The 16,428-nt window shown below is 44.3% G+C and overlaps 1 protein-coding gene across 2 annotated transcripts in view; it reads right to left on the reverse strand.

Annotated features, from left to right (window-relative positions):
• PPP1R16B (protein phosphatase 1 regulatory subunit 16B) overlaps window positions 1–16,428 on the reverse strand; it is a 108,080-nt gene that overhangs the window by 27,724 nt on the left and 63,928 nt on the right. For both annotated transcript variants that reach the window (XM_073606419.1, XM_073606418.1), the window contains exons 4-9: window positions 16,061–16,206; window positions 9,033–9,136; window positions 7,409–7,533; window positions 4,968–5,093; window positions 2,996–3,071; window positions 351–480 (exon numbers count right to left, since the gene is read on the reverse strand). In XM_073606419.1, coding sequence (XP_073462520.1) covers window positions 351–480; window positions 2,996–3,071; window positions 4,968–5,093; window positions 7,409–7,533; window positions 9,033–9,136; window positions 16,061–16,206 — 707 coding nt within the window. The remainder of the gene's footprint in view (window positions 1–350; window positions 481–2,995; window positions 3,072–4,967; window positions 5,094–7,408; window positions 7,534–9,032; window positions 9,137–16,060; window positions 16,207–16,428) is intronic.

Consider the following 16,428-nt stretch of genomic DNA (forward strand, 5'->3'; position numbering starts at 1 on the left):
AATAGGGTCCTATGTGTACTTTAAACTGACTACATCTCAGCAATCCCTGTGATCCACATTTTATTATATAGACTATTAGGACACTTTACATGAACTATCCATGAACTACTGCTCTGAAATTCACCATATGCAAGAACAAGGAACCATAGAGAGTAACAGCAGTCTCACTGGCACATGTGCTGACTTGGAGATGAGGATAGCCATTGTATATAAAAAAAAATGTTTTTTTCATTAAAAGCCTTCCAGTGTCCCATTGGAGGGCTCTGCGTGCTGCTGACCCACCAAATTCTCCAGTACAAAAATACAGTCGAAGAATTAAGTGTATAGTTGTCATTATCTTTCTTACTGACCCATGGCTTCCAGTGCTGGAGCTCCTGCGGCTCAGAGAGGACTTGTTCTTCTGCTGAGATTTCATAATGAGGTCATGCTTGTGCTTTAGCTCCAGCAGCAAAGAGCGCAGCTCTTCATCTTCACATAAATCTAGGGAGAGAGGAATATAAATGTTTCAGAATTCAGGAATGTGAATTGAAGGAAAATCTCTCCAATGGGCAAAAAAATGAAATTTTTGTAGAGCACTACTAAGAATAGTTTTATTGCTGTCTGTACTTTCTTGTCCTGGACTGCAGCCCCACATTGCTTTGATTGCTTTCCCATGGGAACAGGAATTGCAGGAAAATCCCTCTAATGGTCCCATTTTATGGAAAGCTAAAATGATGAATAATCAGATATCAAGGCATTATTCTAATGCCCCGTACACACGATTGGATTTTCCGACAACAAATGTTGGATGTGAGCTTGTTGGCAGAAAGTCCGAAAGTGTGTATGCTCCAATCGAACATTTGTTGGCGGACTTTCCTGCCAACAAATGTTGGCTTGCAGGTTCTCAAATTTTCCGCCAACAAATTTTTGTTGTCGGACTTTCTGATCGTGTGTATCCACAAGTCCGTCGCACAAAAGTCCACGCATGCTCGGAATCAATACTCACCAAACACAACATTAGCAGAAGGAGCCCAAAGGGTGGCGCGTGACTATTGAACTTTCTTTTTATCGGCTCGCCGTAGGTCTTGTACGTCAGCACGTTCGTAATTGTTGGCCAACATTTGTGTGACTGTGTGTATGCAAGACAAGTTGGAGCCAACAAGAAGAACAAAATTCCACGGTTTTGTTGTCAGAAAGTGTGTATGGGGCATAAATGTCCTGGAGCAATGATGAACCTGAATCTTTGCTTTGTCACTTTAATGTCAAAAAGCATTTTTCTCACATCAGACCTGTTTTTTTTCCCTCTACACGTCACTGACTGTGCAAAAGCTGCTTTCAGCAGAGTGATGTAGCATAAAGAGAGGTCAAATGCGCCTGTCAATTAAAGCGGTTGTAAGCCCTTGCATATACCCAGTGAAGTGACTGGCATCAGGTGATACACAGAGATGAAACAAAGCCTCCTACATAAGTTGTGCATGTTTATCTGCAGTCTTCTCTTCTCTACATCTCTTCAAAGTGGTGAATTTATAAAGCTTGTAGAGCTGTCAAAAAAAAAAAAAAGGGGCAGAGAGCTGAAGTTACACTCTGCAGAGTTCAGTGGGGAGAGCTCTGAGAATTGATTGGAGGGAAGGGACACCCCCTCCCCTTCACACAGCACACAGGAACAGAGCTTAGGCTGTCATCTGAGGATCCTTCCCCTGACACTATTTTTCTGCTGGTGTCTGGAAAACTTGTCAGAAGTGACTCATGCAGATAGCAGAGGAACAAAGCAACAGACAGAAAATGACACTTCGTGCTCTAGACTAGTACACACTATAGAGGGATATGCTTTGTTCATATTTCATGTCTGAGGTTTACAACCACTTTAATTCTGAATAATCCCAGAAACACCCCAAACTGATGTTAAATGCAAGTAGAAGGCATTTAACCACTTGACGACCAGCCGCCGTCATTATATTATTATTATTATACAGGATTTATATAGTGCCGATAGTTTACGCAGCGCTTATTGCGGCAGGTCGGCACGATCCCGCAAACTATTGTAGCTATACGTCAGTCCCTTTAATGGGGACAGCAGGCGCGCGCGCCCGCTGCACAGCGGGGGTGCCGATGCTCGTGACTGCCGACCACGAGCGATCACGGGCACGAGAGGCAGAACAGGGACGTGTGTGTGTAAACAGAGGAGAGCGAGAACGTGAGTTCCTACGAGCTGGGAACCACGATCTGTCATTTCCTATAGTCAGTCCCATCTCCCAGAGTTAGAACACACACATAGGGAACACAGTTAACCCCTTGATAGCCCCCTAGCGTTAACCCTGCCAGTGACATTTATACAGTAATCAGTGCATTTTTATAGCACTGATCGCTGTATAATTGTCAATCAACCCAAAAACGTGTCAAAAGTGTCCGATGTGTCCGTCATAATGTCGCAGTCCCGATAAAAATCGCAGATTGCCGCCATTACTAGTGAAAAAATAATAATAATAAAAATGCCATAAATCTATCCCCTATTTTGTAGACGCTATAACTTTTGCGCAAACCAATCAATATATGCTTTTTGCGATTTTTATCACCAAAAATATGTAGAAGAATACATATCGGTCTAAACTGTGGAAAAAATTTGCTTTTTTTTTAAAAAAAATTGGGGCTATTTATTACAGCAAAAAGTACAAAATAATGTGTTTTTTTCTAAATTGTTGCTCTTTTTTTGTTTATAGTGCAAAAGATAAAAACCGCAGAGATGACCAAATACCACGAAAAGAAAGCTCTATTTGTGGGAAAAAAAGGACGTCAATTTTGCTTGGGTACAACGTCGCACGACAACGCAATTGTCAATTGAATCGACACAGTGCCGTATCGCAAAAATTGGCCTGGTCATTGAGCTGCCAATTCTTCCGGGGCTGAAGTGGTTAAAAAGCAACCCCACTGATATAGGCCCTATTACTGCTGATGGGCACAGGCAAGCTTATAAGGATAGGAAGTGAACTTATTTAAAAAAATTAAAATCTAGACTCACCAAGAGGAGTTTCATCCAAAGAGGTCTTACAGCTCAGACTAGCTCCATGTGAGACCAAAATCTCTGCCACATAGATCTGAAACAGGCAAAACAACACAGACATTATTCTTGAGACTTTTAAGGAAAGATTTTTAAAAAAAATAATTTTCTGTGAATATCTAAAAAGGATTGCACAGGAACTGCCCAACTAAAATTAGAGCAACCTAAAGTGTGTGAATAGCTGAAAGCTTTGTTTTTTTCTTTAGTTTTTGATCGATCATAAAGATTACATAATTACATACATTACATAATCGATTACAGCACCTATCAAGATTTTTTTTGCTCTCTGTGCCCTAGCTTGATTGATTTACCCTCTATTTGTTCTAATGACCACTATCACTCAGATAGAAAGTGACTGGAAATCCTACATTTTTTAGGAATTCCTCTCACTTTGTAGACATTTTCTTTCACATTCTGTTGTCTTTGAGACAGTAAAAAAATACATCCTTCAAAGGGGACACAAACAGCAAAAAAATAAATCGACCCTTCTATTCACAATACAAAATTTAAAATGGAGTTCCACCCAAAAGGAAATTTTCTGCTTTAAGTTCCTGTTTGTGAAATTGAGCTTTTGGGGAGGAAGGAGAAAGCGGGTACCCGATTTTGAGAGGTACCCGCTCCCAATTCTGCTCCGATCGCCTAAGGTGGAAGTTCTCCTTCCCCCCTACCTCCCGAAGTCTTCTGGGACACATGACAGGTGCGGGACCAGTCACAGAGCGCAGCACCACTTGCACATGTGCAGTGGGCACTCGGCTGTGAAGGCACAAGCTATCACCACCAGGTGCCCATAGTAAAGATGCCGGCACCGCTGAGGGAGGACACAGGGACAAAACGGCTGGGGTGAGGACACCTCTGGATTGTGGGACAGGTGCTGACTTTTAATTTTCACAAGAGACTGAAGCTCCGCTTTAAAAAATAAAAATAAAATTGGCTATACCTATTCTTTCACATTATATGTTGCTCAGTGTGTAGTATAGTATATAATAAATGAGATGACATTGTCCTTTCTTTATTTAAAATGCTCTTACTTCCATTTATCTCCACATTTATATGCAGAGCAAATTGTTCAGCAAACAGGACCATGACAAATGTTGGGCAAAACCTTCTAGAGGTGCTTTTGCAGCAATAATTCTCAAAAAAAAAGAAGATATAAAACATGTGAACACAAGATTATTATTGTGAGCACTACATTCTAGTGTTAAAGTTCATCCCACAAGGCTTGTGGCCTATGGTGCCATTGCCATTGAGAATGGCTTAGTCTAGGGTTACCAAGTGTCCTGGATCCCACAGGGTTGTCCTTCAGGATTCAGGAAACTCAGCAGTCCTCAGCCTCACTCAGATTCCCCCAGTTGCCCCTCCACTGACTCTCAGCTACTTACAGCCCACCTCAGCTTTAGAGCTACCCAGCCCTGTCCACAGTGACCAACCCCATGAGTGGTTGTTTGGAGGGTGAGGGAGTGGCACAAGGCAGCTAACCTAGGGAAGAAGTAGGAATTATCCAGCCCTGGTCCCAACAACTCTTACCATCACATTTACTGACCATTTGGATTTTCCTAGCCGAAAGCCCATTTTCTTTTCCTGCAATGGGATCGGACAGCTGCTTACGCACACACAAATGTTCCCAATATGTCCAGATCAAGCAAAAGGTCTATAATGTTTGTAGGCACCCTAATTGTTCAGCTAAGCAATTAAACACAATAGAGCAAAATTAATTTACCGAGGGCCACTTGAGACATCAAATTGCTTTTGGGATAAAAAAGGAAAGTGGAGCACCTGCGGCAAAATAAGACTAAACGGCCTTCCCTGCATCCAACCCAAAAGCCTTGTGTTGCTAGGCAGCAATGCTAATGTACCCTAGTTAGGCTATCTTCATACTGGCATAATAACATAAGTTCTAAGCTAATCTCTCAGTCTGAGCAGAATGTGTTCTTACCTGACCCCAAAATGCTGCAGCATGCAGAGGCTCCCACATGTCTGGGTCCTTCACATCCACCTGAGCCCCATTTTCAAGCAGAGTCTCTGCTACTTCTGCATAACCTCGAGAAGATGCAATATGGAGCTGTACATGAAAAACACAGGTTTTAAGTCACTATTATTATTTAAAGCCTATATCCAGACATTTTTTTTGGGGGGGGGGATTTTCCTTTGGTTTTAGTTCTTGTGACACCCATACAAGAAATGGGTATTGTGACTGCTCCTGAGGTAGGAAAGCACTGGCAGCAATACAAACATTACCAGGATTTAACCCTTCGCTATTGTACAAAAAAAAAATGTTCTGCGTCCCTCTTGAAGAGAATTACCATCACTTCCTGTCCTGACATTAGATTAAAAGTGGGAGGCAATACTCTCTGAGCCAATCAGGCTGTGCTGCACAGGACAATGCTGTCAATCCAACATGCTTTAGGGCACTGAGAGATGGAGCGGGGAGTTTGTTAGGAAGCTTACAGGAGATCTCAGGGAAGACCTCAGCAATAATTATGTTAATATATAGTCCAATGAGCAGACAACCATGTTGTAATACAGGAAGTGGACAACTTTCGGTCAGTGTGTACAGCAGTCTGTCCAACAGAAGCAGGTCTAACGATTTTGGAGCATGTTAACGTTCCTGAACTGCTGGGCTTATTCCAGCATTGTGGTTTTGGCTGTGATGCTCTCTCCTGTCTGCCTGTCCAAATGCAAGGTGATTGATGTAGCCAGTCTCTGGGTGGAGACTAAATCTAATTTAAGCCAGCCAAGCCTACTGCCTCAAGCTTGTGATAGTGTTTGTTACACATGTTTCAAGCTCCCGGTTTGTCTGCCCTGCTCTGCTGTTAGGATTGTCTTGTACCCAGACTTTCATTGAACCACTCTGCCCATCTGCCCACTGCAAGTACCTGTTCACTGTGCTCAGGTTTCGCCTGCCCTGGCGTGGTGGCCAAGCACTATAGCCATGTGTATAAGGGGCAACCAAGTACCGGTAGGTGTGCTTGCCTTATAAAAAAGGGGGCTGCTATAGGTGAAGAACACAGAAGCCAGCTATAGTGCCTGACCACCAGTGCTAGGGGTATGCGTGACAAACAAGCTTTTGTCGCAGGAACATGCTGGAAAACCAGCATCCAATCAGCGCTTGCAGCCAATGAGCCAACAGTTGAACAAAAAAAACTTGCAGTATGACCCGGGCTTTAATCTGCAACAGGAAATAGTCAAGTCACTCTGTTTGCTATGCAGTATGAAAGGGATGCCTGGATTTGCAGAGTGAATGAACGTATATGTGTTTGGATTGTGTATTTAGATCACTTCTCGGTCTTTTGGCTAAGATCAAGTACCTGTTCGTATCAGTGTTTAGAATGTTTGCCCTTGTTTCAGTGCAGCCAGTTTAGCTTCATTTGGAGAAAATAGAATTCTAAGGGCTCATTCAAACTGGGCTGTAGTCTGTACAGTTTGAATGAGCCCTTTGTTCATGTGGCTGTAGCCGCTCTGAGCTTCATGCAGGCAGCCTGTTTTAATAGATGTGGATACAGCAGCTGTAAGGACACAGCTGAAGGTCCTAATTGGACAGACATGTGGGTGCATGGCCCCAAATGCAGACAGTGTGATTTCGGGCTGCACATCCACACGTCACAAGACCTGTGGCTATGCCCATACAGCTGCTGTGAGTAAGTAACATAGGCTGCTCTGTATGGAAGCTAGATCCTGGTGTGCATCACTTTGCTCTGATGGTCCGGCGTCCGGTCTGAACAGCCAGAGCCTGGCTAGAAGAACCCCCACATCTTCACCCCCACTCCAAGAGCCAACGGAAGTGAAAGACAGGGCACTCCAGCTCCCATATACTGCAACAGCTAAAGTCTAGCTGTTAGAGCAGCAAGCAAAACAAGGTTCCAATAGGAGGAAGACTACGATGGTTGAGAACCACTGTCCTAAATGCAGAAGTGCCAGTGTGAATGAGGCCTATAGGAATGCAAAACCTGCCTGAAGCACATCAATGTAGGTATGAATGAGGTCAACATCATATTATATGCTACAGTCAATAAATTGTGAACAAGCTCAGAAGCTTCTCAAACTGATGCCATCAACATAAACCCAACAGATTTAATTTATAATTTGATTAAAAATTATCTAATGGATTATTATAAATCAATTCTTCCCCCAAGCAGCATGCTTTGTTCATGTTCTGTAAAACATGGAATAATCAATTGAAGATAACTTTGCAAGCAGAAAGTGAAATCAGTAATGCATCAGATATGAATAAATTGCTGTAAACATGTTCTGCTCAATACAAGCTCTCTCTGGACCATGGGATGAAGTGGATGATAGCTGCTGAGTGCTCCCCTCATGACAGACAGGGGTATAACATACTGACATGACTTGCTTGTACAATAAATTAACTTATCTCACCAGGGTGGCCCCTTGGTTGTCTGTTCTGTTCAGGTCCTGTCCGGCTGCTACCAGCGCTCCGATGTCACTTAGCATGTGACGCTCAGGAGCCTGACGAGCTTCATTAACCATTTCTTGTGTGATGCCTAGGGGGAAAGAAAAGGGTAAGTAAAAGGTAAAGGCTTATTACATTCTGAGTTAGTCACTGAGTTGGAAAAAGTGTGCTGATCAGGAGCTCTGACTTTACTTGCTGCATGCTTGTTCCAATTATGTGACTCTAAAGTAAACTTTCCTAAGAAGGGATACCACATTACTCCTCATATTACCTTTACTGGTCAAACAAGTCTCGTCCTGCCACTTTCTGCTTTATTTTTCAGTTTATTATTGGGCTCACTCACACACAGGCAAGCAAACCCCATGCAGCGGCTAGAGCCGAATGTTCCTTTTTTTAATTTCCATTGAGCTGCGGTGCACCCCCCCCCCCCCCGGTCGGTCGGTTACCAGCCCGGCACTTACCCCACCTATGATGCGGGCAGCGCTTCCCTCCGGCCAACGGGCGGTGGCTTCCCCTGCGACTCCTCCTCGGCATCACGGTGGCTGTGCATCTCCTCCCTCCCCCTCCTAGGCCAATAGGATTGCTTCTCCTTTCGGCCAATTGGGAAACGGGTCCCAGGACCCGCTTCCTGCTTGGCCAGGAGGAGAATCAGTGTGACAATAGCGAATATTCATTCGCTATTGTCACGCAATTGGGTGGGCTCGGGGCGCAGTGCTCTGTGCCCCCAGCCCACCCAGTTGTGTGGGTTCAGGGCGCAGTGCTGTGCACCCCGAGCCCACCCCTTTTGAAGCCTATTAGAGCCTCTGCTTCAAATAAAAAAAAACAAAAAACATTGAAGTCCATGCATCCGGCGCCCAGCATGTAGATTAGGGGGTTGGACGCATGGATGGGGGGTGGCGCCCCTGCATTACAGGCCGCCACTGGTGAACCCATCCTTGTGTACCTGTCAAACTCAGCTGTTTAGGTGAGTCTATACAGCCAATGCATACCCATTCACTTTCCATGAGTTACTGCAGCTAATTACTAGTTTCAAAAAGTATACAGATGGCTATGGCCGCTGCATAGTTGTAGACACTATAGCGACCGGTAAAGTGCGATATATAACATTTTTGGTTTTGGGTTCAAATATGCTAAACCCTGTTTACCAATCAGATATGACACTGCGATAATGAGTGGCATCACCAGCAAATATAAGATATATTGGGCCAGTGATCTCAGTCCTGTATTTGTGAATGTTTGTTTGTCATTCTTTCATACAAATTAAGTTTGGTGCCATTTGGCATGCCATTTGACAGGTCAAATCGGAGCCTATTGCCGGCAATAGGAGCGTCCCAATCGGTGCGAAGCCGGCTTTGCAGCACCGCACCGATTTCCCAAGTTACTGCACTACTTTTTGGCAACTTCGGGGGCGATTTCAATAGACATCTGTGCATGAACCCGCACAGATATCTTTCAAGTCGGACTGAAAGGCGGCTGTGAAATCGTGCAAGTTCATCTGAATTTCAAAGCTGTGTTTATGTGAACAAGGGCTAAATGGAAATTTGTAAAATACAAAAGGAAGAAAAGGTTGTAGCAATTGTCTCTTTTCACCTTTGTACGTCATAAAATTCTCGATGACATTCAGCGTAGCATCGTCCTCACACAGATCATACACCATGTTGCCATCCGCATTTACAGCCAGTAGATCTGCCCCACTGAAAGAGACAAATAATTACAATGAAACATGGATGTTGGGGAAACCTGTAATCTAAAGGGTTGATCTGCCAAATGTATCTCAATTTTAAATAGATGACAGACCAATCCACTTATTTTAAAGGAAACGTTTGGGGTCTGCCTGCTATTATCTTATGATCAGTCCCAGTTTTGTAATAGGACAATCTAATTGGAAAAGCAGTGAGCCCATCATAGGATCCAGGAATGGGATTTCTGTTGGCATTTCATGTGAAAAGGGTGTACAGAATGCCTTTAGCTGCCAAGAAGTGAAAATTTGTTCTTTGACAGTTTTATAAATTTATAGCAGTGTGCAGACTGAAATGGAATGGAAACTTTTATTATTTAACAGTTCTATATGTAATGTCATGTTTTATTGAAATTGAGTTCTTGCCCTTTAGCCCAATTATTATGTGTTACATTTTGAAAATCCAATTGTGCTCTAGTTTATCAGGAATTTTACCTATAGTTTAAAGTGCCCATAGGTTATCAGAGGATGGACCCAACCACCCCGAGACACTCCAGTGCACTGACTTGGCCAAACACTCATATTTAGGTGGGGGCAGCAAAGATAGGTACTTATCTCAGTGGGAAGTAATAGTGATCGGGACTGGTTTTCTAACTTGTCCAGTCAAGTGTAAGCCAGACTCATGGGCATGAGATTGTAGCTGGATCCAGCTAATGATGGCCACGTTGGGTACCAATTATCTCATGCCCTGTAGCTTAAAGCCCAATTGAACTTTTTAAAATAAAACAGCTAAATGCATGTGCATTTAAAAAAAAAAAGTGTTATTTTTTTAGAAAGTGGCCATAGCCTGAGCAGAAAAGCTTGTCCTTTGCCAGCCTGCTGTAGAGAAGGCCCCTTGTTCTGTATACAAGCAGTGGTTTTAGAGCTAAAGCATTCCAGACAGCAGAGAGTGCGAGTATGGCTAATAGCAGGGCTATATGGGTACATTGAGAGGCAATAAATATCGTATTTATCAGCATATAACACGCACCTTCATTTTAGGAGGGAAGTTTCAGGGAAAAAACTTAAATTTTAAATAAAGAACTTTGAAGCAAAATAAGGGTCAGTGCCCATCAATGCAGCCTCACCATTGCCCATCAATGCAGCCTCACCATTGCCCATCTGCAGCCTCACCATTGCCCATCTGCAGCCTGATCAATGCCATCTGCAGTCTGATCAATTCCATCTGCAGCCTCACAATTGCCCATCAATGCAGCTTGATCAATGCCCATCTGCAGCCTCACAATTGCCCATCAATGCAGCCTGATCAATGCCCATCTACAGCCTCACAATTGCCCAATAATGCAGCTTGATCAAAGCCCATCTGCAGCCTGATCAATGCACTTATGCAACTTCACCATTGCCATGAATGCAGCCTGATCAATGCCCATCTGCAGCCTTACCTCAGATTACTGCTGCCTCTGAGGGAACAGGGAGGGACACAGGATGAGCGCCGTCATATTACATACAGAGAGAATCTCCTGTTTACTCAGCGGCTTCTTTAATACAAAGTCTCGCCTCCTGGACCCGCTTCTGTGATAGACAAAACACTGGTCCAATGCCGGCCCAGGAGACGGGACTTCCTATTACAGAGGCCGCTGAGTAAACAGGAGATTCTCGCTGTATGTAATCTGACCCAAATTGCAGTATCAGCATATAACACAATTGTAGAAGGGTATTTAGCAGAGAGGAATATTTACCTTATTTTTTGCTCCCTGGCAGCTGTCACTCTCCTCTGCTTCAGCTCCAGAATGTGGGGGCTCTCTATGTCCTCAAGTACAATACTGGACCGCTGATCCTGCATTGTAGGTGATAATATCATCATAGGCGCCTGCCACATGACCAGAGAAGAGGAGCTTCATTGGCGGAATGGTCTTCCGGGAGGGAGGAGCAAGGAATAATGTAAGTATTTCTATCCATTGCATTCTCCTTATAATAAACAAGTATTGAACCCATAGGTGTGCGCAGCCTATTGCAGGTGAACACCCTAAAGCTCAAACGCACATGCGGCTTCCTGTCCATTCACAAACTGAAGCACAGTTTACCATGCTTAAGTTTTGAATAAACACAGTTAGTAAGTGTGTTCACTGTGTTCATTTGGAAAAGGAAGAGGCTGGTAAATAACATATTTACTAGCCTCTTCCCCCACTCTCCATCCTGAAATATCCCCTGCGGCAGCCAGGGGGAGAGGAGGAAGCTAGCAGCACTGCTGGGGGAAAAGCTGCAACACGGGAGGAAGCCTGGAAAGTAGGGGGAAGGCACACCTTGCACACCCCCTGCCCGCGCCTATGATTGAACCCTTCCGGTTGGAGTTCAGCTTGAATTTATGCTCAGACCTATCATAAGGTGGCAGATTGTTAGTGCACTGATATTTGTTTGAATGCACAGCCCAGTGCTTCAGCTTTGTAACCTTGACAAACAAATCCTAAAAGTCAGAGTTCCACCAAAAAGTGGAACTTCTGCTTATCTGATTCCTCCCCCCCTGCGTTGCCACATTTGGCATGTTTGATGGAGTGGGTAAGCGGGTACCTGTTTTTTACAGCTACCCTGTTCCTACTTCCATCGGAACTCACAGTGTCAGAAGTTCGGCCCCCCTCTGGCTCCCTCCTTCTTCCCCTGCTACCGGGCCAGTAAGATAGCGCATCGTGCTTCGTGCATGCACAGTTGGGAACCGGCTGTGAAGCCACAAGACTTCACTGCCAGGTTCCCTTACCTACAATGGCGACGGCAGCATCTGACAACCGATGGAAACATCGGCTGGGGTGCCAACATTGCTGGATTCCAGGATTAATATTAACATACAGTATGTGTAGCTGTTGACTTTAAATTTTTGGAGGGGGGGGTTGCGGAACTCCGCTTTAAGATAGGCCAGCCGAAAAGTTGTGGATGGGCAGACTTTGAGAAGCTCTCCCACCCGGTTTTTAATACCTTTCTGGGACTCCAACACAGTTTTCTAGTTACCTTTATTGTGGCTCTCCATGTAAAGAGGGCATGTCTTGAAACGCCTTTTTTTTTTTTTTTTTTTTTGTGAGACTGATATAACATAATTGCAATGTAAACAATTTTGAAATTTGATTATGCACTATACAAAAAAATCTGTTTAGCAAATTATACATTTATAAAAGTAAAATTCTACCACAAACCATTATACATTCCCTTTAAAGCAGGCATATCAAATTTAAATTCAAGGACGAGCCACAAAGACAGTCGCAACTCCATGTGTGAGCAAGGGGCAGGGTGGTGTGGCAGGTATTAAACACACCAAGTACAAGTTAAGCAATAGCAATATATTGAAGGAAGGTCCAACACAACACAGTTAGGCCTGGCAGGTAGACGCAACCATTCGGAGACACTTATGAACTATAACAGCGGTCTTTAGACTTGAAAGAAGCCAACAGCGTCTGCAAGGAGGAGCAGAATGTGGCCTGGCTGATCCACACCCCAAGGGGAGTATTCCTTAAGCAAGGTAGATGCAGTCCCTTCGCGGTCCCTTCTCCTTCGGAACCTTTCTCTACCTCTAAGACCCCTTATACACTGAGGCATTTTTCAGGCGCTAAAAGGCTAAAAATAGCACCTGTAAAGTGCCTGAAAAACGCCACCCCTGCAGCCCCAGTGTGAAAGCCTGAGTGCTTTCACACCTGGAGCGGTGCGCTTGCAGGACGTTAATAAAAGTTCTGCAAGCAGCATCTTTGGAGCAGTTTAGTAGCTCCTCCACCACCACCTGCTCATTAAAATGAATGGGCAAGGCTGCTGAAGCGCCTGCAGAGCGATTCGGTAGTGGCGCTTTTCGAGCTTATTTAACCCTTTCTTCGACCACTAGCGGGAATTAAAAGCACACCACTAGCGACCGAAAAGCGCCGCTAAAATGACGGTAAAGCGCCGCTAAAACTAGCAGCGCTTTACCACTAATGCGTCCCGCTGGCAGTGTGAAAGCGGTCTTAGCACTGTCCCTTCCAGATGAGGAACCTGTCCCTATACTAGCCACTTGCATAAAGTGCTTCGAACCTGGAAGCCGGAGTCTTAAATAGATTCTACCTGACCCAAGATGGCCGCTGGAGTCACATGGGGCACCAGTGTCCAATAGGACAGCTGTCTCCTTGTGACAGCAGGAAGTCCTCATAACTTCCTTCCCCTTCTGCATTGTCACTTTGGTGGAGCGCCATCTGGGAAGTACAGCCTGCATCTGCCCACACATGGGCCACACTTCAACAGATATAAATAGTAATTGGAAATATTTAAAGATTAAAGATCCCACCCCCCTCCTAATGCCTATTATAACTACTCTGTAAAAGGAAGATGCTTATACATACCTATTCTAAGGGTGATCTGGTCCGGTCACATGCTCAGCTTCCAGTGGTCGGCTTCAGGGTAGAGGAGGGGCAGCCGACAATGGATTCCCCATAGTAAGCCTATGAGTGACATCAGTGCTTTCTTCTCTCCCCTGAAGCCAGCAGTTTGGGAAATCACACGACTGGACCATAGTTCCCGGAGTATAGGTAAGTATAAGCATCTTCCTTCTACAAGGTAGTTAGAATAGGATTTAGAAGAGGAATGGGGGGGGGGGGGGTTATGCTTAGTTAGATCTAGACTTTTCACTCCACTTTAAAATGTAAACTCTTAGTGGAATTTAATTTCTAAACTTTGCATTAGAAAAACCTTTGCATTGCATTAGAAAACGTGCCCAGACTAATTCATCTCAAATGATTCACTGCCCTTCATCTTCAGCAGCTCAAATTCACTGCCCACCACCACCTTCTCCCACCTTCTTCAGCTCGAAATCACTGTCCAGCAGGTGTCCACCATCACCTTCACACTGCTCCTTACCCTCCCAACCACCTTTACACAAATGACAAGGTTAAATACAAACAGCAATATCTTCACAGCCTGGATCCTTGCATGCATAGACCCACTCTAGCCAATGTCACCGTGTAACACAGGTTCGTGCTGACGATCACGCACTCCCACCACCTAACAGTCACTGTGTGGAGCAGTGGCCGCAGTTAAAAGCGAGATGTGGTGAGATGTGGTGAGTAGGCTTCCTGTTTGCCAACCAGCATATTCCCTGCAGCTCTCTGAAAGACTTCTCTACCTGCTGAAGTTATATTTTTGACATGCTTGCTTTAGAGTAAATGTGATTCATCAAGATTAGAAGCCAACATTTTCGGATCTGTAATAAGTATATCAAATAATGACATTTATTAAAGCAAACCTGTACTTAGAAAACATGTAGGCTGCCATTGCTGACCTCCTCTGGAAAAAATGCTGACAGGTTGTTATGCTGCTTTAAAACTTTTTGTTTCACGTACTCAGAACAAAAATCTAGATCATGAGTTCTGATTTTAATCTGATGTAGATTGTGTACTTTTTTTTAGGTCAGTCACTTATAAACTACTAAGCCAGAGATGCTCAATCAGTTTTCAAAAGGAGGTCAGAAATGTCACCCCCTGGTTCTTTTTCAAGACAGGTTTCCTTTACAGTCCAACTCTAGCCAAACAGGGGAGGACTGGGAACCCTTGGCCTGGGTGGGGGCAAACGCAATCAACTTGTCTTCTCAATGAAGATTTCTGTGGGCTAAAGAAAGTGTAGTAAGAAAATGTGCCATGGTACAGCAGTGATCGGTGGTCATGATGAAAGGTTCTCAAGGATTTGGTTTACTTTGATACACCTTTTTACATTTTCCAGCATCAGCTTCCTTTGGCATTAGGTCACATGACTTGTCAGAGATACAACAAAAGTTGGTGTTGAAAGGTTTCACCTTGCAAGACAAAGTGATTTCAGGTCATGTGTTAATGGTTTCAAGTCCTGGGCTGATAGGTGTCTGAATGGTAAAGTATGTCCACTAAGGGTCACCAGCCCAACATACACTATATTGTCAAAAGTATTGGGACACCTGCCTTTATGCGCGCATGAACGTTAATGGCATCCCAGTCTTAGTCTGTAGGGTTCACTATTGCGTTGGTCCACCCTTTGCAGCTATAACAGCTTCAACTCTTCTGGGAAGGTTGTCTACAAGTTTTAGGAGTGTATCTATGGGAATGTTTGACCATTCTTCCAGAAGCGCATTTGTGAGTTCAGGCACTGATGTTGCACAAGAAGGCTTGGCTCGCAGTCTCTGCTCTAATTCATCCCAAAGGTGTGAGGACTCTTTGCAGGCCAGTCAAGTTCCTCCACCCCAAACTTGCTCAATTATGTCTTTATGGACCTTGCTTTGTGCACTGGTCCAAATCATATGGTGGAGGGGGGATTATGGTGTGGGGTTGTTTTTCAGGGGTTGGACTTAGCCCCTTGGCCCCTTAGTTCCAGTGAAGGGAATTTTTAAGACATCAGCATACCAAGACATTTTGGACAATATCATGCTCCCAACTTTGTGGGAACAGTTTGGGGATGGCACCTTCTTGTTTCAACATGACTGCGCACCAGTGCACAAAGCAAAGTCCATAAAGACATGGAGGAGTGAGGTTGGGTTGGAGGAACGTGACAGGCAACTCGATAGAACACTTTTGGGATGAATTAGAGTGGAGACTGCGAGCCAGGCCTTCTCTTCCAACATCAGTGCCTGACCTCACAAATGCACTTCTGGAAGAATGGTCAAACATTCCCATAGACACACTCCTAAACCTTGTGAAAAGCCTTCCCAGAAGAGTTGAAGCTGTTATAGCTGCAAAGGGTGGGCCAACTCAATATTGAACCCTACGGACTAAGACTGGGATGCCATTAAAGTACATGTGAGTGTAAAGGCAGGTGTTCCAATAATTTCAATAATAAAGTGTATCTTAGAAGTACTGGCCGAGTTGGAAAATGTGCCCTTATTCCAGTCCTCCCCTGGTGGGAAAGAACAGACCATCACGATAAAGTAAGAGACCATAGTTAATTGCAGCAAAATATGGCACGATATACTTACTGCTGAATTAGTATCCGCACCAGGTTGGTGTGACCACAGGTGGCCGCCGCATGGAGAGGTGTCCAAAGCTCATTGTCTGTGACATTAACATTAGCACCATGTGATAACAGCAACTTGAGAAGATCTTCATAGTTATCAATGCAGCACTGAGGGGACAGAGTGACAGGACAGATGATGTGATGTAGGAAAGACAGTGACTGAGAATGGGCAGAATTAGTAGAATATGAAATACAGTCAGATGCAAGAGGATGGCAGTACTGGTAAGTGCAAGATCGGGACACTGTACAGACACAACAGTAGGAAGGAAGAGGTGTTTCAGCACCTTCATGGACAGGTCACATGCCACACAGACAAAGTGGTGTACAGAC

Source organism: Aquarana catesbeiana, linkage group LG12 (genome assembly GCF_042186555.1).
Source record: "Aquarana catesbeiana isolate 2022-GZ linkage group LG12, ASM4218655v1, whole genome shotgun sequence".
NCBI classification, from domain to species: Eukaryota; Metazoa; Chordata; class Amphibia; order Anura; family Ranidae; genus Aquarana; species Aquarana catesbeiana.